At 42.2% G+C, this 27,519-nt stretch overlaps 1 protein-coding gene across 1 annotated transcript; it reads right to left on the reverse strand.

Moving 5' to 3' along the window:
- On the reverse strand, positions 1-25,838 carry ppp2r5eb (protein phosphatase 2, regulatory subunit B', epsilon isoform b). The gene is made up of 14 exons (XM_030770525.1): positions 25,447-25,838; positions 20,032-20,192; positions 5,894-6,090; positions 5,484-5,585; positions 5,094-5,186; positions 4,804-4,934; positions 4,522-4,581; positions 4,118-4,226; positions 3,746-3,799; positions 3,487-3,537; positions 2,465-2,584; positions 1,934-2,061; positions 1,723-1,824; positions 1-1,580 (listed from the first exon to the last, which is right to left on the reverse strand). The coding sequence occupies exons 2-14, from the start codon at positions 20,186-20,188 to the stop codon at positions 1,481-1,483; spliced, it is 1,404 nt and encodes a 467-aa protein (XP_030626385.1). The 5' UTR covers positions 20,189-20,192; positions 25,447-25,838; the 3' UTR covers positions 1-1,480.
- Between the last annotated feature and the right edge of the window lie 1,681 nt (positions 25,839-27,519).

Raw genomic sequence — 27,519 nt, forward strand, 5'->3', positions numbered from 1 at the left:
TGTCCAACCCTTTTGTTTTTTAAGTAATCATTTCACAGGTGGGCCATTCTAAAGCGCGTTAATTCTGTAAGGGGTTTGCTGCAGCAGAGTTCTTTGCCGTCTCATCATCCTCGCTCTTCATCTCTCTGTCCTCAGCCCCACCACTGGCCCTACTCCCCACACCCCGGAACTCTCCGGAACAACAACGACAAAAAAACCCACTCTGATCAGAACAATTTGATTACGAAAAAAAAGTGAAAATTGAAAAAACAAAAACAAATACAAACAAACAAAAGGACTGGTGAAAAAGAAAAACGCTGTAGTAAAAACCAGGAGTTTGTGTTCCTTAATACCACTTCATTGACCGGGACTAGCCAACCGTTCCTACGAAAATAGACACTACGGCTTTTGATAGAGACAAGATATTGATGTACTGCATTCAGTTACAATACACAGGTATGTAAAAATGACAGGAGCTTGTGTCACACAGAATGTCTGGGAAAGTCCCCTGAACTGTCCTGTTTGTTTGTTTGTTTCTGAGTGGCTGGACCAGGACTCTGGTGCTGTTCTGATGGGTTTTTGAGTGTTTGGGAGGGTCTCCTGTTTGTGCCAGGGTCAGACTGGTACCTCTTGGTGTTGTATAAAGATATGCAAAAATCCAAACCAAGACTGAACCAAATCTAATGAGCCACTGAACACAGAAACCACCAAATACAAGAACTGAAGCTTACACTTATGTCCATCAGTGTGGTGCGTGTGTTTTTTTTTTTTGGAAGTGGAGCTAATGAGACTTGCTGTATGCGTGTGTACCAACACTTTCCATTTCCTTTCCCTCTGCTACTTAGACTTCCTTGCTTCTTCAGGTTTTATTAGCATTGTACCACAATGAGAATTTAAATGGGAGACATTCACAGTGAGGGATGAGTCTTGCTCTCCTCATGCTAGGGGTCCAGAACAGACCCTCCATTTTTGGGCACCAGAGGAACCAGCGAGGGGACAAAAGCACCCACAGTTCAATCATTCCACTCATAGGATGAAAACACCACACCAGAGAGTGAAGGAGAAAGAACAAAAGACAGGAGAGAGCAGGCAACTGAGGACAGTCTTGGGTGGACTTGGGACGAAGGGCCTTCTCCTACAGGAGGAGGTATGGAGGGGAGAGGAGAGGGGAAAATAGTCTATTTTTTTTGTTTGTTTGTTTGTTGTTTCTCCATAGTAGTAGTTCATTTCAAGTCCACTCAATGTCCAGACAAAGTTCTCTTTTTGTCATTTTTTTCGTCCTTTTTTTTGATATTTTCTTTGCAGCGTAATATTTTTAAGGGAAAAAAAAGAGAAATAAAAGTTATTTACAGTGCTGTTGAAATAATGAAACAGACGTGAATCTACTTTTAAAGTAAGTCGCACAATACAGAAAGGAGGAAAAAAAACAACAAAAAACGAAGGGAGGCTCGGCGACGTTCCGGAAACATTCCGAAGCGGGAGAGCAGGGTATGGCGCATTGTTAAGTAGGAATAATCCCATCACTCCGAAGGCCCCTCTTCAGTTCCAGGTCCTCAAGCTTTTTCCAAAGCTCTTCTCTCTCTTTCTCCTTCTTTTTCTCCCTGGCAGAAATGAGAGGAAATACTAAATGATAAGAGAGATATTGGATGTGTCTTTTTGTGCCGGAGTGTGACAAAGCAGCTTGTCTATGTGTAAGCAGGTAGGGGTGTGTGTGTGTGTTTAAGCATGTGAATCCATTCTCACCTCTGGCGATCTGACTTATAAGTGGCTGTGAGTTCGTCAAACAAAGTGCTATTCATTTCCATGAAGGCTTTGAGAACGTTGTACACTAAAGCTACTATCGCCCTGGGGAGGAAAACAGGACAGTATTCAGGAGGAGTTCTGACTGTGAATGAAAGCAAACACAGAGGTGACGGTTGTGGAGAGTGGAGGAGTCCCTGGAGCAGTGACTTACGGGTTCCAGTGCTCTTTGGAGATGCGGTACAGACTGGCAAACATAATGGGCAGGATGACACTGGAGTTCTCCTCTATTAGACTCATAATGTACTCATTATTCCAGTAATACAGAGCTCTCTCTGCAACCTGCAAAACACCCCCCCACACACAACTTCAGCTTAACACCATCACTTACACAACATAGCCTGTGCAAACAATTCCCTACAAAACAAAAACACTATTTGATAAAACTGCTCAAAGTACAGAGACTGCAGCTCCTCTCTAAATTTCAGTGCCAGTGACACATCAGCTCCACATAGACAGAGCAGATGTCTTATTCCATGCTTTACGTGTATTCAAAGATTTATTTCATATTGCTTTCCTACTTAACTACATTAAATTCCCAAATTAAAAAAAACTTTCAATACACTGTTATCCGGCTAACTCAGGTGAACTTGTATATGTGACTTTGAGAAGAAACGACACGTTGAGAAGAAATAATGGGTTGAGAAGAAATGGCTGTGATAGGATGACCAGTCCTGGTTCTGACCTGGAAGTGCGGGCTGGACACACATCGGGAGATCTGTTTGAAAAGAGGCTCCTGGATCTTCACAAACTGCGTGGGCTCGATCACGTCCAGGATCTCCTCCAGCTCGCCAAGGAACATCACCTAGGCAACCACACCGAAACATAGGTCACTAAAACATTGTATTAAAACGAACTCATCTGCCAAACAGAAACAGAGCATTCTGTTAGGTCAGGCCATTGCACACGACAGTGAGTTCTCATCTCAGTTTACTCCTTACTAAAACTACTTAAATGTGTTTCTACAAAGGTCAAGGTTAAAGAGGTTAAACAGCTCAAGCAAAAGCATTGTCGAACACTCTGAACCTGGGCTGCATGTCTGGCCAGTGTACTGAGACAGCGTTAGTGAAAGCGGAGAAGAATCCGACCCTAATGAGTACGGTGTTTTGGCTCTTACATTGCAAGAGTTAACTGCTGTATTCAACTACCTGGACCTGTCTCCTAGTGCTTTCAGTACTCAGCTGGCACGCTATATTCTGTTAATCTTGGTAACAATATTAAAAAAAAAATCTCCGCAGTGTCCCACAAGGTTCTATTCTTGGTCCTTTTACTATCTTTTTAAACATTTCCACTTGTTTAGATGATCAGCACACATGGAGCCAAGCTGCACAATTCAACTTAAAACCTGTGCACATCTGCAATGTCATGTGACCACAACACAAATCCAATGATAAACTGGCCTTTCATGTCAAGTAGGCAAAGGGTAATTTCTTTAGAATTAAATGAAGGTAGCTCAGAAACCTCCCCTCCTGTTAGCGTATAATGGAACATACTTGTCTGGCGCTTCTGCTACACAGCCTTTGTAACGAGGTTTAAATAGCAGCTCAGTGCATCACGTATTCAGTACAAAGGACTGAGAAAAAATGTTTTGCAGAAAATTGGCATGACAGATGTACAATGTGCACGATTCCACACCTTAAAATTGCCAAATTAACTCGCACAGAGATGTTTTTTTTTTATTTTCATTTGAAGTAAAAGGTCAATCACCTCTTTTTGACTGCAGGTTTTTGGCCAGAATTTCAGCAAGCCCCTAATGACCTGGAGAAACAGAGGACAGAGAGAGAGAAGAATTCAGTGGTCAGACATTACTACAGTCAGGGTGTGATTCTGCGTGTGTGATAAAGGAGGACAGAAAAGGGTTAAAAGGAAAGAGCAATAAAGGTAATGAAGGAAGCTTACTGAGTCAGAGAGAAAGAAACTGTGAATGCCAGTAAATTCATTAATTTTAAGTATCCAAATTACTCACTGGTTCTGTTAATGTTGGATCTTTCTCTAGGAACTGTACAATACAATAGGCCAACTGTAAAACAAAAACATACACAAGCAGTGTTCAAATGCAGTTTCATTACACGCACGCACACATGCACACACAGAAATGTACTCATTTCATGCGCGCGCGCACACACACACACACACAAATATCTTCTTGTGAAAACACAATATCCTAAAATAATTCCCTCGTGTGTGCGTGTAAAAAGCTTTGTGAGAAACGGAATTGAATACTGGGGGTGAAGTAAACAAGTCATCTTCTCTTCCTTTCCCACAGTTAAAGACAAGTACCTGAGATTCTTACACACACGCACACAGAGAGAGAGAGAAAGAGAAAGAGAGAAGTTACCTGTGCATGGAAGAGAGACAGACTTCTCACTGTGTGGAGGGGGATCAACACTTTAACCAAGAACTGTTTATGCTCTGCTTTCAACGGAAGAGCAAAGCCATTGATAATGCTGAGGGAGAGAGAAGAAAGGTAGAAAGGGAAAGTTTAGTTAGGGTGGTCTCTGTGAAAACAGAGGATCAAAGAGCCAGACAGGACCAGTAAAATGCTAAAATGGACAATATGAGTCAGACAGTGAAGAATTGAAGTGTGTGTGAACTGAGTCACTGTGCATTACAGAGTGTACCCAGTGTGAGACATTCATTTTAAAAAGCTGCCGCGGCACAGCGCGTGGGAAATGCTGGGTGATATCTATATTGCAAACCAGCAGGATTTAACTGGGGAAACTTCACCAACTGAACACTTACCTGCCCAAAATCTCCAACAACTCGGCTACTCCATTGAAGTGCTCGGTTTCATAAACAAAACTAAAGGAGGAACGAATGAAACAGAGAGAGGGAGACAGGCAGAGGGAGAGAGGAGAGAGATGGAAATACAGGAGATGGGGTGAGAGAGAGAGACACAGGAGAAGTGAGAGACAGACAATTTACAATTTAGTTATTGTGACAGGGTGAGAGAGAGAAGGTTAGCTGACTGTGGACATTTGTTTGAAACATTACATAATGAAGCACAGAGTAATCTTTTCTCACCGTAGAAAAATATTATTTATCTGTTTTCGTATAAAAGCCCTCAGCCCTAGGAATTTTCCGTAGATTCTGTGTAAGACTGTCTTCAGGTAGTCTCTCTCACGAGGATCCTCACTGTCAAAGAGCTCCAAGAGCTACAGGGAGAGGAGACAGAAACAGAGAGAGACAGTAGCAGAGAGAGCACACAGCTGTAAACACTGGCAGTCTTGAAAAGTCAACCAAACGTTACATTGTGTTTAGAGAGCTCTTAGAATAGCATTCAAGAAATGTAGGGAACTTCAAATAGAACTAACCTGTAAAACAAATTTCTGGTCTATGTACTTTTTGGCAATGCTGGGCTGGAATTCCTGACTCTCCAAGAACCGGATGAAGAATTCATACACAAGCTGAGAGAGAAAGACAAAATTAGACAGGTCAGTAGGACAAAGGGCTCAAAGGGCGTGAGAGGTCAAAGGTCACCTACAGCAACAAAACACAGTACAAAAACCACTATGATGTAGGGTTGTTACTACAGTAATGGAGGTAAAAAGGGTTCGGGAGCAAGCATGTGTGCGCGTGTGACTCTGTGTGTGTGTGTGTGTGTGTGTCAGTCTACGTGTGTGCGCGTCTGCGTGTGTGCATGCGTGTAAGAGTTTGTATGTGTGTGTGTTTGTCTGTGTGCGTGTGTCTGAGTGTGTGTGTACCTGTAAGTGGGGCCAAGAGGCCTCCAGAGTGGGCTCATCCTCCTCAGGATCAAACTCGTTACTCTCACTGGGTGGAAGGGTTCTGAATATGTTATACGACACCTGAAAAACACCAACCAATCATATTCGGCCCATCCCAGCACAGATTCAGTACATATGTGCCTGTGTGTGTGTGTTTAAATGGAGAGTTTGGTTGTGGAGAGAGGTAAAGGCCGGGGTATTTCTGACCATGACAGCGTCTGTTTGTGTTTGAATGGTACAGCCTTGACCAGACTAGACCTGCCGTGTTGCTTGTATAAACAAGTTATTTCTGACGCAGACAAAATCCATCCACGCTCCTCTCTAAATGCACATCGTAATGTTGTGAATGGAAATACAAGTAAAACGTGTGTGTGTGTGTGTATACTCACCATTTTGACAACCTCTGGGTAGGCCTGTTCCGTCAGGTAACCGCGGCTTACGGTGACGTAGTCCACCAGTTCATTGAGGGTGGAGCGTTTGTACTCCTTCATTTTGAGGTCAGACAGTGTGTCCATGAAGTCAAAGACTGTACAGCACTGCTGCAGCTTCTGCAAGAACAACTCCGGCTGCTCCGGGGTAGGAACGTCTGCACACACGCACACACACACACACACACACACACACACATGATCAAATAATATGAATAATTAGGCGATTAGGATAATAGGATAATTAAGCGAGCTCAGGAGAAAAGGATAGAAAAGTCTAATTCAACTCTGAAATAGTTCAGTTCACTCAGGAGAGACCTGTTTTGGGATGCAGAGCCCTATGTACACTGAAAAATCTTATTACAAGTCACATTACACATGTATACTGACAGAAATAAGTGCCATTCTCTAACCAAACCTCACCTCAGCCAAACCTCAACACACTGCTTTTCACATGTTTATCTCCATATCCATCTAACTCTGCCCTGGTTTAAAGTCAGAAACCACTATCCCTCACATGACTAAGGCCACACGCCTGCAGAGAAAACACAGGGCACAGAGTCAAATGGCTCAGCACAGTGTCATACAGCCCTGACCACGATGCATGATCCCTTAGACCACCTGGGCTGGAGTGGTCTGCTTCCCAACCTTGGCACAGTGACCGGCTGGGATCCATACCCATCGTTCTGAAGGCTTAAGCCATTCTGGCCCATCTTATATGGCCTAGTTCTGTTTTTCCTACATGCTGTCCTGGTTTTGTGTTCTCTCTCTCTCTCTCTCTCTCTCTCATATGTCTCTCCCTCTCTGTCCTGAGCGCCTATGCAAGACACCTGCTGCCGACCTTCACTGAGCCATGTGGTCACAGTCAAGAGGAGAGGAGAGGAGAGCTGCTCTCCTGGACTGTGATGAATTAGTCTGTGAATGTGCTGTGTTCTGTCTGTCACTGAATTACTCCTTCCTTAGCTTCCCCTGTGACGCACTTGAAGCTTTAGTTTAATAGCAGGTTTGGATTTGTTTTATGGCTGGTTTGGATTTGTGGAGTGTTTCAGGACACTCTTGGTCACAAACCAAGTCTTTGTTGCTCTTCACTCAGGACAGATTCTATGGGTAGAGTTCAGAACAGTTCTCTTGGGGTTGCTGTTTCTGACAGTGAAAAGAATTAATTTATCCTTTACCAGTGGCAGGTTTTATTATGCTTTTTTTTTTTTAAATGTTCTGCCCGTCGCCTGGCCCAACCCAACATGTAAAAATCAATGGCTGATGTGTTTTGGTTGGTAATAATCAAATGCTTCCATAAGGCTGATAGAGAATGTGATGGACCCAGCTGACGGAGATTTCCATCTGCATGTACTGACATTTTACTCTCCCCACACTCTTATTCTACAAACCCTAGAGCTCGTCAACTTACAAATAAAAATACCTTTCAACAACCTGACCTCCCACCCGACCCCAGAAACCCACAAACCCAAAATCCACATGGTGAGCATTACTTCTGCTTACTAATAATAAAATGTTTCACAAACCACAACATGATACAAATAAGCTCTGTAAAAAGCCACATGCACTCTGGGTGCTGAACAGGCCAACCCGTGGACAAATCTAACAATCTCAACAGTCATCAAACTTCACACAACTGCCCCTCACACCTGTGTACCCAGGCACTTTGGACGTATCAGTTTGACAAGGACATCTCAGACAGAGCTGTAATAAACTGCAGCGGAAAATGTGAACTGCTTCCACACACAGCATGAAAAGTGTCAAAAAAGGCTGATTACTATACAATATTGATGAATGCAGCAGTGACTATGGCTGAACCAAGACAGCGCCTTTGTAAACGGCACTAAACAAGGGAGTAATTTTGCATCTCTAGCGCTGTCAGCTGGGTGATGCACATGTGGTTTGTGTTTGTTCTGTAATTGGCTGTGGATAAAGGCATGTTTCAAATGAAGAAGTGCCACTGTTAATGTCTCTGTGTACAGGTCCTGTGATAAAGCATGTCTGATGTGTCACATAGTGACAGGACCAGGGCTGGGCAGTAAGGCCTTTCCTTCCTGCCACTCCCATTTCTGAACACTACAGGCTGGTTTATACTTCTGCGTAGAATCTAAGCTGTAGGTACAGCACAGGCATGGCATAGCCTCGTATCCTACGCCAGTGTTTCCCAAAACATGTGATGTGGCACACTGGAGTGCCATAAGAGCTGCCCTAGTTTGCTACAGGAAAAATCCATATTCAGTTTTTTTTTTTGGTGTTAATAATAATTTAAATGACTGAAATTGCAAGCTAATCAAATCAAATTTCATGTCATTATTTCTAAACTTAACTGACTATTCTAATTTTAAAAAACTGCATGTTTGCACCTCATCCATCTTGATACAGTCTTTATTAGTCAATCCTAGGATATTACAGCCTCGCACGCAGCACACCAACATAGCTGCATTCAATAGCAGCAAATATAGCCTACAGTTGTCCGCTAATAACTGCCATGCTGTATAGCCAAAAGGTACAGAAAGAAAATGGACAGTTACTTAAAAAGGATGTCTGACCATCAACCTGACCCATTCCCCTCTCGTAGCGCTGAACAGAAAAAGAAAATTAAACCACTGAGCAAGAGACAATACAATGATCAATTCTTGAGCTATGGGTTCACATTCACAGGAGATTCCTCTGCTCCTTGTTTGTGGGGATTTTGTATGTTTTATGTCATGGTGGTGTCCTGTGAGATTTTTTCATAGTTAGTGTGCCGCGAGAGAAAAAAGCCTGATGCGCAACTACACGTTGCGGCGACGCAGATCGCAACTGATTGGTCCGCTTGGTAGCATCGCATTTCCTCCTACACCTTTTCCTAGTGTTTTGGCGATGTAACTGCAGAGAGACGCAGACATAGACATGCTCACAACAGCATGTGCTAAGGCGTAGGCTCTGTGTGGAGCCTACATACAAATATAAATCTGCCATAACACTTAACTCACACAGCTCCCAAACTCTGGCTTCGTGTCTAGGGTCAGATGTTTGTAATCCAAACCTGCATCCAAACTGTGGCTTGATGTGTAAGGTCAGACGTTCCAGACCTGTTTGAAATGACAGGCCAAGATCATAGCCTCTTTGACACATTTTTTTTATCAGCCCCAATTTCATTCTCACTCTCTTCTTTTTTTTGTAGTCTTAACCTCACCCGTCTGTGTTAGTCTTCAGCTCTGAGTGTAGGCTGTAAATGACCTGTCAAAGGCAGCTAGTACTGTGTTGGGATTGGCAGGTAAAGTGCTTCATACAGCATGGTGTGTGTCTGACCAAGACACCAGCGGAGCAAGACTACATTTGTGTGTCCAGAGTGTGAAAACATGCCCACCTGTCATTTTTGTTTCTGAAAACAGCTTTATCAACAATGCCTTAGACTTAGTAAATCTGGGCATATGATATATACAGATACCAATATTTGATGAATAATTCAAAGTATGTAAGATGGCACAACATGGGAGCGGAATTCCCTTTCATCCTGGTATTCTCCCCTTCCTAAATCTGATAAAGAGCCTGTCAGCTCCTCTCCATGAGCTGTGTAAATGACGATAGCTCTAGTTCTGCTGAAAAAGGTCCCACCAGTGAAACAGTAAAAGCCAAATATAAAACAAACAGAGATACAGGCCAAAATTAAGGGTGCAACAGTTCTGAAACCGAGACCGAAACCGCGATAGAAATGTCCAAGGTCTCGTGTCGCAGTTCCAGAACACGGAACCGCGTTATCCCCACGACTGACCCCCAACCCGCTGCCACTGCTGCAGATGCAGCCTGTTGAGCTCTCATTACGTTACTAATGTAACAAAACTCATTTATACTATACACAATACACATTTACACAATTAACACTATAACATATGTAAATCATGAAATTATTATCCCATTTAAAGTTAGGGCAAGCTGTATATTTTGTGTGAGGGTTGTAACAGTACACACATTTGGTACAGGGCGTCCGGTTGGGTGCGCGTCCTGATCCCAGTGAATATAGTCTAGCTTTAACCACGTACCTTACCAGCACAACTCTTTTCTGCTCTGATGGTCAGTCAACTGAAACGTCAGTGAATAAAGTGATACTTGACAAGATACAGTGTGCCCTCTCTTCTACATCTCTATATGCAGAACTAAATTAAAAACTCAGTTTCGTCTCCGATTCCATAACGGAGCCATAACTTGGCAACTGAATTAGCATATGTTCAACAATGCAGCATCGTAAGTATGGCTGCCTCAAAGCCAGAGCTTGAAGACCCTCCCAAATCCTTCAAGTCTCTTGTTTGGGAACATTTTGGTTCTCCAGTGAACTACAGTAGCAATGGGCAAAGACAATTGGATATGACGAAGGCAGCATGCCGGCATTGTTCCACTGAAATCAGGTATGTTGCTGGATGATGCCGTCTCAAATGATTGCTCATTTAAGACAGCACCATCCAAATGTGAATATCACTGGTACAAGAAGAAAACAGAGTGGAGAGCAAACTGCAAATTATGGCCAGTTTGCCACTGTTTACAAGTTTGTGCAAGTTTATAAGTTTACAAGTAAATTCATAATAAATAAAAAGAGATTTCATGTTTTGCACGTCTTTTTCCACTTTATCGAAACCGTACCAAACCGTGACTTCAAAACCGGGGTAGATACCGAGCTGTGACTTTTGCGTACCGTTACACCCCTAGGCCACATGAACACCCAGCAGGGCTGATCAGTGAGTAAATGAGTTGAGGACGGCCTGTGTGAGGGCACAGACCACAGGACACAGGGCTGATCGGTGAGTAAATGAGTTGAGGACGGCCTGTGTGAGGGCACAGACCACAGGACACAGGGCTGATCGGTGAGTAAATGAGTTGAGGACGGCCTGTGTGAGGGCACAGACCACAGGACACAGGGCTGATCGGTGAGTAAATGAGTTGAGGACGGCCTGTGTGAGGGCACAGACCACAGGACACAGGGCTGATCAGTGAGTAAATGAGTTGAGGACGGCCTGTGTGAGGGCACAGACCACAGGACACAGGGCTGATCGGTGAGTAAATGAGTTGAGGACGGCCTGTGTGAGGGCACAGACCACAGGACACAGGGCTGATCAGTGAGTAAATGAGTTGAGGACGGCCTGTGTGAGGGCACAGACCACAGGACACAGGGCTGATCAGTGAGTAAATGAGTTGAGGACGGCCTGTGTGAGGGCACAGACCACAGGACACAGGGCTGATCGGTGAGTAAATGAGTTGAGGAAGGCCTGTGTGAGGGCACAGACCACAGGACACAGGGCTGATCAGTGAGTAAATGAGTTGAGGACGGCCTGTGTGAGGGCACAGACCACAGGACACGGGGCTGAGGCACCCCTACACAGAGTACAACACTGCACTATTCGTGTAACCCTACGGAAGCAGCCCGACAAAAAAAGCCAGGGGTGCAGCCTGACCCCAAGTTTCTGAAGTAAAACCAGCACAGTCTGGGACATGTCCGTGGAGCTGGTGCCCATCCAGAGATCGTACAGTCACTCCTAGTCCACATCAAACTCACCCAGTCACCCCTTCTCACTCACACACAGCTGAATTTAAATATAGCATGTTACAAATGTTAAAGTTTATTTTACTAAAATGCTACCGGTTCTGTGAAAACAGATCTCCAGGAAGTTGCCAGCCATATATATAGATGACAGGAGTAAAGCATACACACTCACACTCTCTCTCTCTCTCTCTCACTCACACACACACACACACACACACACACAAGCCAGAGGGGAAAACCCCACTCTATAAATGGAAGAGTGGTTTTGGGTTACTGTATGTAAGTGAGTGTTTTAATGTGTGTGTCTGAGGGACTGAGCCAAAGCACCAGAGAAACTGAGTGTGTGTGTGTGTGTAGTAGGCAGTGAAGGAAAAGAAGAGAGATGTGGAAGTTATCAGCCATGTATAAAGATGACATCAGTAACACACACAAAGACACACACACAACATGAAAACTGTCAAAACACTGATCAGGACACGATGCTGAGAAATGCACCTGTAACTATGACTGAATCAAGACAGTGCCTTTGCTCACAGCAGTAACCTGATAAACCCGTAAACCAGGCAGAGTGTTATTGTAAAGGAGACCCTGTAACACTGTGACAGAGTTTGGGAGTTGTGTGGTCCACTCCCCCTGACTGGCCAAAGGACAGTCAGCTGCTGAGGATGTACACATGATTAATGTTGGTCAGAGCAGAGACCAGAGATCACTTCACAACATCCACTAACACACACCAGTGCAACAGTGAAAAAGATCCCGCACACACTCACACGCGCACGCACACACATGCACAACCAGCCAGTCACACACCTCAAACACACGCCAATTCAACATTTCACAGCTTACCGTGACACACAGATTTATTAAAAAGTCCCATAAATTCTACTCAAGGAAAACACGCCTCTCATAAAAGGCAAATACATATTAAAACCCAAAAACATTTTTAAGATCGAGGCAGGGAAGGTGCTTCTGACATTGAGTGTGTGTTAACCATCATTTAGTTAATGGAGAACCAGACAGAGAACAGGTGGGAATGTCACTTTCCATATGATCTCACTCAGACATGTGGCCTAGGACCTGTCCATTAAAACACAAGCTACTGAGAGCTAAATGCTGTTTCACTGGGTGAGAGTTAATGTCCAGCACAAACCTGCACAAGGACTGCCTGTGGTGTCATAATGTCACATGGACAACTGAATGAACATTTGGCATTTCTGTCTTCTCAGACTGCTGGAAACACACCAAACTGCTAGCATTACATGCGTAAGACGAGGTCATTACCAATGCTCTAACTTCCTCATAAAACGTAGTCCCAATCTGGACCCATACACACCAATATTTAGCCATCTAAAACTGCATATTAGTCTATAAAAAGCACATGACTGTTCAAAAGTGGTTTTTCTGTCCTTACTACAACCTGCCATTACCCTCTCCATACACACAGACGAGAGAGAGAGAGAGAGAGAGAGAGAGAAAGAGAGAGGCCTTATGCACACTGCAGTTGTGCAACACTTCTGCACATGATGTAGAAAATCACAGGAGACTGTAAAGAGACTCAATACAAACAGAATGTACAGGACAACATCTCAATACAAACAGAATGTACAGGACAACATCTCAATACAAACAGAATGTACAGGACAACATCTCAATACAAACAGAATGTACAGGACAACATCCCTCGTACCCCTTTACAGAGTGGAACAGAAACAGAATTCCTGTAAAAGTTATTTTACTCTGACCATATATTAAATAATCATTTATTAATTCATGATAAACAACAAAACCATTCGTATATTGTTTTGTTTTTTCCAATCTTTATAGTGGCCGGCTGAAGAAAACAATCCAGTGTGTCAAACAAGTCCAACATGAAGATGTTTACATAATCAACAGGACGCTTTCTCTCAGCTGTCACACAACAGCCAAACTAAATTAGACTTTTATCTTATTTTTGGACTGGGAGTGAGTCCTCTTTCCTGCTACCATAATCATTCTACAAGAACAGGTTACATTTTTAAAGACATTTGGTGAAAATCTGCAACATTGTGTGCACTGGGCTTTAGAGACAGACACACAAACACTGAGACAGAGCATAGGAACTCAAACGGCTAACTGCTAACCCTGTTAGCCCTGTCTCACTGACCGTCCCTCTCCAATTAAGACTCTCTGCTAGCACTCACTCAGTCAGGTCTCTCTCTGTCTCCACGTCTCTCCCTCTGCCGACAGCTGCAACGAAACCAATTATTAAAAGAAAAAAAAAAACACAGAAAGAAAAGTATACTGAAAAAAGGGCACCATTTGTAACCTTGTGCCACTTCCTTGCTTGTTGTGGATGTAAAGCAGGGAGGGGGGCAGAGTTTTGGAGAAAGAGGATCCAGTTACCGAGCGGGAGCAGAGCTGACCAAACGGAAAGAGTGAGGGGACGCACAGGAGCGGGGGATAGGCTCAAAGTACAGAAATGTGCCCCCTTTTACCCCTCCTTCACTCTCTCTCTCAGTCTATTTCTGCTCTCTTCTTTTTTTACCTCCGGCTCACAAGGTCAGACACACAGCGGCTTGATTCAGCACTCGTGCACTTGAGCAGCCGTCTTCCTCATTCTGTCTCTCTCTCTCTCTCTCTTTTTTTATTACTGTCTCTCCTGAATGAATAGCTAACCCGCCAAAATGGAGACAGGATTAGCTGGTTTGGCTGGTAGAGTGACTCAAAATAGTTGGCTCAGTAGCCTAGTTAAGGTCAGCTTTCACTGAAACCGTGAGGAGAGTCAATAGAGAGCTTTTCTTTTTATGACTTCAACGCAAGCATAATAGGGAAATAATGCAAATGAATGGTGACACATCCAGGCTGTCACTCCTGCGTCAGAATTTTCTGGCTGCTCTAGCGAGCCGTCATGTGTCTGTTCAGAGAGGCCTCTGCCACACAGTGCAAACTAAAACTGCGGTTTTGATTTCTCTTCCTCCAGCAGGAGAGAGCTTGGCCACATCTACAGACATGCAGAAACAAAGGGATGCTGCACGGCGTAATCCACGGCTTTGGGCCAACACAGCTCTATATCTCAAGTTTAAACAATTTCACAACAATCATAAACAATCACTTAGAAATGTCCAAAACTACACTGATTATTTACAGATGATATCTAATCTTCCAAAATCAATCTACATTTTACTAACTATATCAGGGGCTGCGTAACTGCCGTGATATTGCAGACAGGAGAACAAACACCCAGACAACTTCCTCTGGTTCTGTTGGTGATGAGGAGTTCTTAAGAGAGGTCTTAAGCTCTCTTTTAAAATGCATGACTAAACTACAGCAGTGACAACAGCTGTGCCACCGGCGTGCCGATATTATCGGCCGATATGAGCTACTTGCCGATAAATCGGTATCAGCGCTTACAACGGCCGATCGGCGTTACAGCGACCGATAAATGAAAATTAAAAAAGAAAGGGAGAGGTGGAAGATGTTATGAATGTTGTCGCTGCATAGTTTGTCCTCTAGAAGGCACACTTCAACTCCACTGTTGGCAAAACACGTACCAAACACAACAAAAGACAACAATCGGCTGACCCAAGCAGGGTTCAGCAGAGTAGCTCACGACGGACATGATCTGTGTTCATGGTAAGTTGATAATTGTCACGTGAAATACATTACTCAAATAATAATAAATATCCCCTGTCACTGCTCCTGTTAACCCAAATGAGCTTGACAACATTTATGCCAGCCATGCCTGGTTTTGCTGCAGCAATGTGTCCGTTCTAAAAATTTCTGGCAACAGCGGCTTATAACGCTATCTACTGCTAAATGAGGTTACCCACCAAACTAACTAATGCCATATTTATCGGTGGAAGACCACTAACGTTAATGCGCGGTTCAGCTATAGCGTCTATCTTATTCTGCCTAGATTAAACAATCGTAAATATATCCGCGACTCGTATATCTGTAGTTACAGTTGGTGCATTGGAAGTTACTAAACCAGAGGGGACACGTAAATAAACATGAGTTGCACAAGTATCTAACATGGCTTGGTGACCAAGGTTATCAAGCTTCTCTTTCAAACGTGTAGCGTGAAATCCCAAAGTCGCAAGTCCTCGTCGCAGACTGTGTTGTAGTATTAGATGCACTCAACAGCAGCATTCTAGGTCACTATCCGTTTACTGCATAGTCTGAGATGGCATGTTTTAGACGGCACCAAATGGTCATTGAAAAATGGTTTCGTGTAGCCTGCAATGGACAGAATTATATATATTTATATATATATATATATATATATATATATATATATATATATATATATATATATATAAAACTTCTGGTATTTTTATACATTTGACATTTATTTATCAAAACTTCAGTATATTCTGTTGTACCTTTGTTCAAAGTACTATTTATGCCAATAAAACAAGTTTATTTTTTAACTGCATTATGTCTCATTATTTTGGTGAGGACTCTTAAATAACTACACATAACAAATGTTAGGGTAAATCTTTATGTTATGGGTTTCTGAGGACAAAAAAAAAGAATATCGGCCGATATATCATCATTGTTTTTTTAAATCCTCAAATATCGAAATCGGTATTGGTCTTAAAAATCCTGTATTGGTCGGGCTCTACTGATGACGTCAACGATGTAAAATGTGTCGACAACAGTATTTTGAAACCGACATCGGGTTTTTTTTGTTTGTTTTTTTATTAATTTACCTTTTTTGACTTCTAAAAGCTTCAATTCATTATAACAAATGTTCTTCTTCAATATCACTATGTAATTGCTATAGATTAATCTACTAACTAGTTGAGTCAAGTAGTTGAAAGATTAATCCACTACTGGACTCGTCGAAAGATGACTGTTGGTTCGACTAGTCGGTAGATTAATCTATAGAAAAATAGTTGGTAGTGGCAGTCCTAGCAGCAATTACGTAGGAATACTCAAGAAAAACATTTGTTATAATAAACTGAAGTGTTTTAGAAGTCAAATAGGTAAATTCATAAAAATAAAAAAAAAATAATGCATCGGTTTAAAATACTACAGTCCACGCATTTTCATTGCCAACGTCATCGATTACCTCGACTAATTGCGCCAGCCCTACAGGAAGGTAGCTATGTAATGCTGGATTTAGCTTAAAAAAAAGTAAATAAATCAATAACAACAACAACAACAACATTATAATAATAATAATAATAATAATAATAATAATAATAATAATAATAATAATAAAGCATATGACCCAACTCTAATGTGCACATTTTGATAAATTAAATTCAGTTAAATCCTTTCCTTCAGATAGATAATCAGGTGATGATTACATCTGTGTGTGCTGGATGATGAGGGGTCGACACAAGGACACGAGGCAGAGGAAGACCGTTTTTAAGCATGGTGATTTTGTTTAAATCATTTCATTCCTCACCAATACCCTATTACCAATATTTGTGGGTTGCTTTTGTGTTCAGCATACATTCGACAGGGTTCTTTATCGCGCTGTGGAGAAAGGTACAACTGTATTAAGAGCTTTTCTTTTCACCGGCTGTGATTGAAAACAGTGACACAGCCCCAGATCTGGCCTTTCATGCACTCAATGATTCATCATTCATTTACAGCACACAATGAGAGAACATGTCTGTCTTTACCTTCAGGGCGTACACAGGCTCCACTCACGTGTCTCCACAGGCAGCACACTGACATTCAAAGCGGTGACTAATTACTGACAACACGCAGCTAATGGGACCTAAAGCAAAAGAGCTACGGGAGCAAGTTTTATCAGCCAAGCCTGGACAGAGACTGGGAACGAGATTTTCAATGAACTGCTAAATATAGAATCTAAATTTGGGCAGAATTTTGGTTTTCACAGAAGGAAAAATCAATACAACATCTGCATCCAAAATATTCTCAAAATGTTGTACAAGCCAACTTGCTCATTGGCTAACCAATCCAAGTGTCAAAAAACTACACTAGCTGTTCTCCTAGCCGATGCACTTCACAACAATATCAAAACAGGTGAAACCATGACTGTTGATTAAAACATGTAGACAAGACAACCAGCACACGAAAGGAAAATGTCATATAGAGCATGTGGACAGTGGGCCACACCTTTTTTGTGTCCAAATGTCATAAATTGTGCAGAGTTAAGTAAGGAAGGATAGTCAAATGGCCAACAGTTATCCTTGCCTTAACTGAAGTGAGTCAGACCTCTAAAACAATGCAAGCGCTATGTTGTGAAGTTGCTTTCTGCTTCACTGAGCTTAGCTTGGCCAAAACAACAGACTGATTACCCTTTTCATCTGCCTTCCATTCAAAGACAGTAATTAATCAAACAAACTTCACTAGTTAGCACAGGTCAAATTTGTTTCTATTTGGAAAAGACCAAAGCAGGAGAGCTATTTTACTCCTTGATTATTTTACTTTATTTTAATTATTTTACAGAATAAATATAACCGAATAAAACAACATACTTAGGTTATGTCTTTATTGTGTTGATGTGCAGAATAAAGAATGTTTACAAAAAAATACGACAGATGAATGGAATGACTAAAGTTGGCGGACTTATCTATATCTTTACTCATGAATAGATCATAGATTCATAAATAATCATTATATTAAGTCAAAGTGTACCAGCAGGCAATAGCAGGAAGGGAGGGACCAGTTACCTAGGTGAGTACTATAAATTTGGAGGACTTAACCTGAGTAACCAGTCCCCTGTGTGTCAATTGACTATCCACAGTACAAAATCTTATATACACCGTTCATCCAATCAATAATCAACTGGCTGCAGACAATCAGCTCTGACTATCAAGCCAAGATAGATGGAAATATTACAGTTACCAATGCAAAGCTTCTAGCTTTTTCTAAACAAAGTTTTTCTCTTCTTTCTTTTTTTTTTTATTTTAATTTTGAATAGGCTCTCCTGGTATTGTCAGCCTTTGCGTTTTGCATAGAAGTTGAGGTGTGTCCTCGCATAAGTCAACAGCCCCGGGAAAACATTATTTCTTACAGACCAATGGATGAAAACCAGGCACCTGACTGTAAACACACACAGAAACACCTCAGCAGTTTCTGAAGAGCAAAGTTTCAAAACAAGCACTGGACAAGTGAAGCAGTACATTTCAGCGTCTACAATGCCGGCCTTCTCTCCAGTCACAGCACATCCCACATTCAGCAGTGAAACTGACTTTTATTTAAGATTAAGATTAGAAAGCTAAATGATACTTGTGCTTAAAAACAATGAGATGAGCCATTACTACACTAACCCAGTCTCCATCTTCCTTCCCTGTCACAAATGACACAACAGGAAAGAAAAACGGTCATCAAACAAAAGTTCTGATCACTCCACACAAAAAATACTCGACAGACATGAAAGGCTAACATTAAAAAGTCACTTAGAGAGAGAACCATCCCACATAAAACACAACAGAAAAACTGCTCAGTTTCTAATACAAAGACCACTGAGTTAATTACTCACCATCAACTTTTTTACTCACTCATTATCTAAGCCGCTTATCCCAATTAGGGTCGCAGGGGTGCTGGAGCCTATCCCAGCGCCCATAGGGCGAAAGGCAGGCAAACATCCTGGACAGGTCGCCAGTCCATCGCAGGGCAGACACACAGACAAACACACTCACACACACATTCATACCTAGTGGCAATTTAGTATCTCCAATTCGCCTAACCTGCATGTCTTTGGACTGTGGGAGGAAACCGGAGCTCCTGGAGAAAACCCATGCAGACACGGGGAGAACATGCAGGCTCCACACAGAAAGGACTCTGGCCGCCCAGCCGGGAACCGAACCCGAGACCTTCTTGCTGTGTGGCGAAAGCACTACCCACTGCACCATCATGCCACCCACCAACTTTTTTGCTGCCAGTTTAAAATCAACGACCAGGCAGAACATTCAACACTGGTATATTCAGAAAGTAACAGATCCAGGTTAAAAGTCAGCTCTAATCTACTGAACCAGCTGGAACAACTCTCACTAAGAACAGGACTGCAAAGCCAGGAAACAGCTACTGTAATAACAATCTCAATATGCCATTCAACATTACTGACAGCACGTCAAAATCACTGATACAAATTCAACAGATTTTTGCCTTAGTCACTGAGACATAATGAACAGAACTGGTGCGGGGACAGGAAATTAAGACCAGTTCCCGCACACACCATCAGAGGGTGGTGTGGGTGTGTGTGTGTGTGTGTGTGTGTGTAGCCAAAACCTTTTCTTATGTATTAGGAAGTTGGCATAACATGTTCAAACACCCAGTTCTAGGAGTGTCCAGAGTATCTGCAATAACAGACTGGGGGTCCTATTTACAATGAATGAACCCACAGCTAAAGTTAGCCATAGGAAAAGTCACGAGTGGAGGAAAAGCTTACAAAGCTATCTGCTACTTGAGCAGCGAGAGCGAGAGAGATAGAGATAGAGAGAGAGAGAGAGAGAGAGAGAGAGAGAGAGAGAGAGATGTAGTTCTTAAGCCAAATTTAGTTCTGTAAGTAACCAAGTTAACATTTTAACTCACACACAGAAGTGTCCTCTGCATCTGACAGAGCAGAGTGTGTGTGCATGTGTGTGTGTGTGAGTGTGTGCGTGAGGAGGGCAAGAGTTACCTTTGAGCAGGGGTAGGGGTGCTAGCTCAATGGGTTTGCCCTGAGAACGGAACTGGGAGGAGCTCTGGGAACGCTTCTGCTTGGCCTTCCTGACAGATTTCCGGGAAAATCCGTCCACTTTGTCCACTGATGGAGGTGTGGCGGCTGCTGAGGACATAGCCCTGAGAGAGGGGGGGGGGGGCACAGAGAGAGAGAGAGAGAGAGAGACAGAGAGAGAATGTGTTTTGTGAAATCGTGACGTGTCTGAATCTCTTTGGAGGCGGAGCGGTTATAAGACACTTTAATACAAATATATGTATTACTGTGGCTCTAGACGTTCTTCACTAACGAGACTCACAGACATCATTAGCCTACTACAGTGTGATTTTTATATCTGCTATCCATGTGAGTTTTCTCATGTGTTGCTCAGGATTTTGGCGTGGCAGGTTGCCATGGTAATAGTCATTACCAGCGTAAAGACAGCCCTGCATTTAACTGCTCTTCTATCTTCCACAAACCTAATCCCACACACGCAGGATTCAGTCTGCGGGTCAAATCCTGGCCCATCCATGCTCCCTCTCAGAGCCCCTTCACAAGACAGAACAAACACTCAGTGAAACCCCACTCACACTCTGCTTCTCAAAGCTTTTCCCCTCTGTGTGAGGGAAGTCTGAGCTGAGACAGTCAATATCTGTGGACATTAAGATGTTTAGCATAAGATCCAAATGTAACCAGCGTTTTGACAGAGAGGACCCATAAACTGCCTATTGGAAATTCGTAATGATATTGATTTTTTTCCACACAAACACTCTACTGAACTGTTAATGCAGAATGAGTCCAATCCTGTTCACCTTTATTTGAGCAGTGCTTTCACAATAAACAGTGTCAGCTAGCAGACAGACAGAGCTGTGGGTCACACACCTGATCCCAGATCAGTGCCTCAGGCCTCCCAGGGCAGAAAAACAAAACCTCCATTTGACTAAATCACAATTAAAATCAGAATTAAATTTATTCAGGACTCCACTGTGGTTCCCTCGGCCACAACAATACAAAAAGAGCAGAAGAGCAGCAGAAGCAGTAACAGAGCATAAAAACCATTACAGTTAGTGACTGACAATTACAACTAGTGTAGCGGGTATTTATCTTCAGAGGAACCAGGGCTGTCAAACTGGGAAGCTGTCTGGTTCTGGCTGTCCACTGAGTCACTGTTGACTTGGTTCTATGGTTTTAATTCCCCTTTCATTGACAACATTTCACATGACTCAACAACAACCCCAAAAACCCCAACACAAAACACAGACCTGACACAGAGAACACTGACTTACTAAACAGGACCGGTCTAACGGCTAGCCTCCTGAAACCACCATAACAAAACAGAGAAACAACCAGAAGAGCCTGACTACATTCAACTGGGAACTTCCTACAGAGGAATCCTCCACTGTCATCATACAGTTTATTAGTCTGTATTCAAATCACTAGAGGAGGAAGACAAAAACCAAAGACCACAGACCAAAACAATGCAAATCTGCACCAATCTGCCAGAGGAGCAGAGAGCTGTAGGCTACATGGACCTGAATGAATGGAGCTGTCTGTTTCCGTTCTGTTATATTAGACTGTCTGTCCCCGTCCTGTTGTATTACACTGTCTGTTTCAGCCCTATAGTATCACCAATGTCTGTTTCAGTCCCGTTGTATCACACTGTCTGTTTCAGTCCCGTTGTATCACACTGTCTGTTTCAGTCCCGTTGTATCACACTGTCTGTTTCAGTCCCGTTGTATCACACTGTCTGTTTCTCTCCCGTTGTATCACACTGTCTGTTTCTCTCCCGTTGTATCACACTGTCTGTTTCAGTCCCGTTGTATCACACTGTCTGTTTCTCTCCCGTTGTATCACACTGTCTGTTTCTCTCCCGTTGTATCACACTGTCTGTTTCAGTCCTGCTGTATCACACTGTCTGTTTCAGTCCTGTGGTATCACACTGTCTGTTTCAGTCCTGTGGTATCACACTGTCTGTTTCAGTCCTGTTGTATCACACTGTCTGTTCCTGTCCCATTGTATCACACTGTCTGTTCCTGTGCCCTTGTATCACACCATCTGCTGCTGTGCCACTGACGTTTTAATGTGAACTGAACAATTCTGATCTAAATGGGTTCTTTAGTGCTCAGATCACACACTCATTCGTATCATGAGCGAGATGATCTGTCCAAACTAAACAAACAAAGTTACACTAATACTCCTATTACACTAGAGTCGTTACATAAGAGCCCTGTTCAAACCAACACACGTGTACGAGGATTAAGAGAGGAGGATGGGGCAGACAGACAGACAGAGAATACACATACACACAGAAGAGCTAGCAGGTGCTTCACAGGAAGTCTACAGGCACAGTGGCAAGTCCTGACACAGGCAAAAAGAATTGTGGGATTGGGCAACCAAATAGAAGCCTCTGATACATGAAAGAGGCAAGAGGTTCAGTTAAGTAAATGAAAAAAAAAAAAAACCTGCAATAAGTAGTTGTGTCATGCTCTTAGCACAGGTGTTATAGCCATTATCCTCATTTTTAATGAGAACAACAATAACAACAAGAATATTAATAATAAACTTACCATGTAATCAAAACTACTTAGCTGATAACCTAGGTGCTTACTGGTTTACTTGAATTTATGACTAATTTGTTTCAGTTCAACATAATTCAAAATTTTCACTTGAGGTCTGATGAGCCAAAGCCTGGTTCACATTTGCTGTGTGACCAGTTTGCTTTGGTCTGACTGTACTGGCAAATAAACACCTAAGTGTGAAAAATATTTTCTAAACAACACTAACATTCATTCATGTCCTGTACTTCATCACTTTCCATTCATTTGCGTCAATTCCTTAACAGTGGGTGACAGCCATGATGTGACAATAACACAAGCTCCACAGTAACATTTCAATTTTGGCTGCACTGGCCATGAGGACACACAGAAACCTCAGTGAGAAACACGCACACAAACACATGTATGCATGCGTGTTTCTCACTGAGATTTCCATGTGTACTCTTTTAAAAGCAGTTTTGGGGAACTCTGTGGACTGTGGTAGTGCCTTTTCTCCACTGGATAAGCCTCATTTGTTCTCCAGACCTGAGTACACATGGCTGGTATAGAGCACCTGGGTCACTGTACTTACTAAGTTAGCATTTTCACTCACTTTGGCGTCAGTCCAGACTTATCTGTTCCTACACTGCTGTTTAACCTGGGAATCTGCAGCCATAACCAGAATTCTCAACACTATTCTAACCCTAAGACAGTCACTGCATCAGTGAGCCAAACTCATCCAGCAAACAGTGTTTCACACACAGAATACCTGTCACTGTAAGACAAGACAGTCACAGTCTTTGCTTGTTTATAATAAAAGTATACAATATTAGATTACATAAGTTGTAAATATCTTAAGTGTAACCCGATCGAAGCAGCCAAACTTTCCACAAAGAAAGATTAAAAAAACTACAACAATTAGTTTGTCTATTTCTGACTAAATGGGACACATTCAAATACAAGTCAGGGTTTGTAACACAACATTTGTAATATAATAAGTGCTTTGTTAAAATCGAATGTGAGAAAATGGGTTGAGACAGTTCATGGTATTTTAGCATTCACAAGGCCCAGAGATGAACACTTTATACCATCTCTCCATACACACATATAAACGCCTCCAATATCATCTCTTACCCTGGCAGTCTTTCACCTTGACGAATTATGCTCCCAAGTGAGACCGCTGTCCACCACACAAGGAAAAATCAAGGAAAATGTGGGGAGAAAGTTGAGCAGTTCACAAGAATATGTGGATTAGACCAGATCTAGAGGACGCTGCGTCTGAAATGACACACTTCCATACTAATGAATAGATTTAATTAGCATGCAGTACTGTATGATAACACTGTAGAAAGTGAGGTGTTCTTAAAAAGCCCAGATGTTTTACTGTATCCTTTGAGAAACTCAGTGTGGATACATAGAATGCTTTTCACAGGGCATTTCCTGCTCTGCAATGCCCAAATTCATTGCTCTTTACCAAAACAAAGGTAAAACACTTGAAACAAAGTCATGGTTTGTTCAAAACCCATGAAATAACACAGCTGTGTGAAGAATATGATATGTGTATTAATAAGGAAACTTAATAACACAGCACAAAAGTTGTAAATCATTGCATCTGTATCACTAATGCAGGAGACTGCCAATCATCTCTGCCCTGTGGGGTCTCACTAAAAAAATTCGAGCTTATGTAGGAATCACGGGCCGCGGAGCTGAGATTCAAAACTCACAGAGCACTAAGTTCAAGTAAAGCCCGTATAAACCACACTGTAAAAAACACTCGAACTTCGCCACGACATCGTACAACTTCTCATATACTGATAATCTGCAGAGGGAGGCAAAGAAACAACAAACACATACTAGTTCTTCCAGAGAAAATGTTTCTCAAGAATAATAAGAATTTGGAAGATTTACCTCCGAGACCTAAAAAGACATGTCTGCAGAGTAAGCATCCAGCTGAACGGATCACTGCATTATCACCATCTAGGGGGATCTTACTCTACAATGTTTTAATTTCACAAGACCTCGGTGTTTCTATAGTAGTATTCCAAAGGTTGGCTAGACGATTAACCATCTCTAAATCGCTCATCCATTTTACAAGAGTGTATACATAGCTAGACAGTCATGGAAAACCATCTCTAACGGAGGAGGAAACGCGATCACTGATAGACGACACTATGTAGTAGAGCAATGCAGCCATGTAGGAAAGAACTTAACTCAGCTGCATTTCAGTGTGGTATTTTGAGTTAAGGTTAATTGTCAACCAGAGTAAAGTAACCTTTCTAAATAAAAGAGAGGTTTCTTTTCTCGATCTGACAATAATTCAGAGGACAGCATCTACCAAGACATTTATTACCCCTTGAGTTAGGATCCTATCTACTTACGGGCCTACGCGTTACCATGCACTAACCGAAATTACAGCGAAACCACATACTCCCCCAACTAACAGGCTCTTAAACGTCATACTAGTGCATGATTTTACCAATGATTAGTGCATCGATACATACGTCAAAAGGCTGACTTCGCTGTGCATGATTTAGATTATGTGCGAGCAGGCCAGCGAAGTTTGAGATGCCTAACGTTAGCAAGCTGCCCAAAGATTATCGTAGCACAGTTAGCAAGGCGTTTGTGGCTAAACGTTTAAAAAGGTTTTCACCAATTCCCTTCTGAACTCAGAGGAAAAACAAATTATGAACAAAATGCAGTTAAAACCCACAGAGAAAGATTTCGCTGCACGCGAGCAATTTAAAAGAATTTCAGTATTTTTATTCGAAAGCTAGCATGGCTAAATTAGCCTCTCTCCAATCAGAGTAGCCGAGGGCAGGCGGAGCGGACAGATCACAGCTACAAGCTAGCTGACATACTTTACCTTGATCCTCTGTAATACGGGAAGCGAAGATGGTGCAAAGGAGTGAACCCGGTTTCAAAACTATCGGCACTAAGATGTTTTCGATCCCGTACGAGTGTTCCTTTTCATTCAGTGGTAAAACCAACACGGAACACTATCCTGGCCTTTTGAAACTACCAAACCCTCACCCCAGTAGAGCTACCTTTTACCTTCTACCGAAATAATCCTCCGTGTCCCATTAAGAGTGAAATACTGATGTCTACAAGAGATACAGAAAGAAATAATCACATTCCCTGATTGGTGATGAAACTGCTTGCTTGTCGCGCACCCCTATGTTTTCTGGGTTATTAATTCTTTAGAATAAGTTTAAAATTGGGACAATCTCTTTTCAACCTATTGTCAATATTACAGGGCTGAGTCCATGGCACACATAACACAAATACACTCTAGCCTGCTGGTTGGTTGGTTAGGGGCCTACTGCAGGACTATTGGTCAATTTGAAGATTTTTTTGCATATGATTGGGTAGTTCTAGTTGTCAGTCAAAGGACGCGCCTACATGTATGAGTGAAAAGCTCGGTTGAAGGTTGTGTTACTGGGAAGGAGATTGGGTAGGAGGTGAAGATGGACTCTTCCTCGTATGGAATGAGGCTAAACCTGTTCAAGGTCTGGTGCATGCTACATACTCATAGATGCTAGAATTTCAAAAGTAAGGTAAAACAAAGGCAATGAATATGGGAAAAATAAAAAATAAGATGCAGTGTTTCGGGGGGTCTCAATCTGCATGTTCATAAAGAGTAGTGGAACTGCTCTTCTCCTTTACCCCTAGGCTGTTTGGGCAGCTAGGGAGGGCTGGATAGTGATTTGCAGAAAACCTTTCTCTCTGCTGGTCTGGTTAGTCCAGAGAGAGGGTCAAAGAGCCAGCAGGTCAGAATATGACTTTGATGGTCCATAGATCAAAGTTGTAGCTAACACATGACAGTCACCTCAGTATCTCATACCATCCCGTGCCCTTCAATCCGAGAGAAATGTTGTTCTTGCTTAAGAGATTAAGACTTACCCATCGAGACAGTCCTAACAATGAAATACCACTTTTGGAGCAGTTATTTTTCCTGCCCAAAAATATGCAGGAAACAAAACTTACGTGGAGAACTTCGACAGCTCAGTGACATTTGCCTTTGTGAGGTTTGTGAGATCCTAAAGCAGTCAGAAATGTGACAGTAAATGTCACAAACACTGAGCTTGTAAAAGAAACCCAGTGACACAGGTCCACATCTGTTTGTGTGGTGTAAGTGAGGTGCTGATAGTTTCAGTATAAATACATTGACTCCTAAACGACTTCCATAAAGATGTTATCTTTCCTATCTGTATTTTCCCTCCCATGACTTCTGGCCAAGAGTATTTGGCTTGTTGCTCATGCAAGAATTCTCAGTCTGATGAAGAAAAAAAAGTTTTATTTTATCCTTCCTTATTCTCTCTCTGTCATTTTTTTCTTTATGGTTAGTCTTTTGTAAGCATGCTTTGTTTTGTTTCAGGTTCGTTGGTACTGGTGCCTCATCTGATGTATTGGGCTGGTTCTTTGGAGTGTGGGTATAAAATGGGAAAAATCATTCAATGGGACTACGCTTTTCTCTATGCTTTTATGTATGTCCCATTTCTTTCTCTCTGGTTAACTAGCCTAGTGTGTTTTTCATTGTGAAGTGCTACTGACTGAATGTCGTTTTCTTTTCATAGTTAACCTGAAGTACTTCTTTTTTCAGTATCCCTCATTTTTTTCTTGTCAATTCATAGATTTGTATTATCTGGTACTACAGGGGCTCTCCATGAGCCTCTGAAAACTACAAAATTTCCATTACCTGAGACATGTGAGAAACGCTTTGGTTACACTCAGAGCAGTGTAGCAGAGCTTTTGCATACCTGCTACATATGGAGTTAAAATTATACAAATTGTGAAAACAATTATTTTTTGGCTGATGTAAGTTAGTATTAAGAGGGGCCGTGATACGTTTGTATGGCACTTGTGCTTTACAGTGAGTAGTGGATTACAGTGAAATTTACAATTACAATTTAGCATTTAGCAGACGCTTTTAGCCAAA

This window comes from Chanos chanos, chromosome 4 (assembly GCF_902362185.1).
Source record: "Chanos chanos chromosome 4, fChaCha1.1, whole genome shotgun sequence".
Classification (NCBI taxonomy): Eukaryota; Metazoa; Chordata; class Actinopteri; order Gonorynchiformes; family Chanidae; genus Chanos; species Chanos chanos.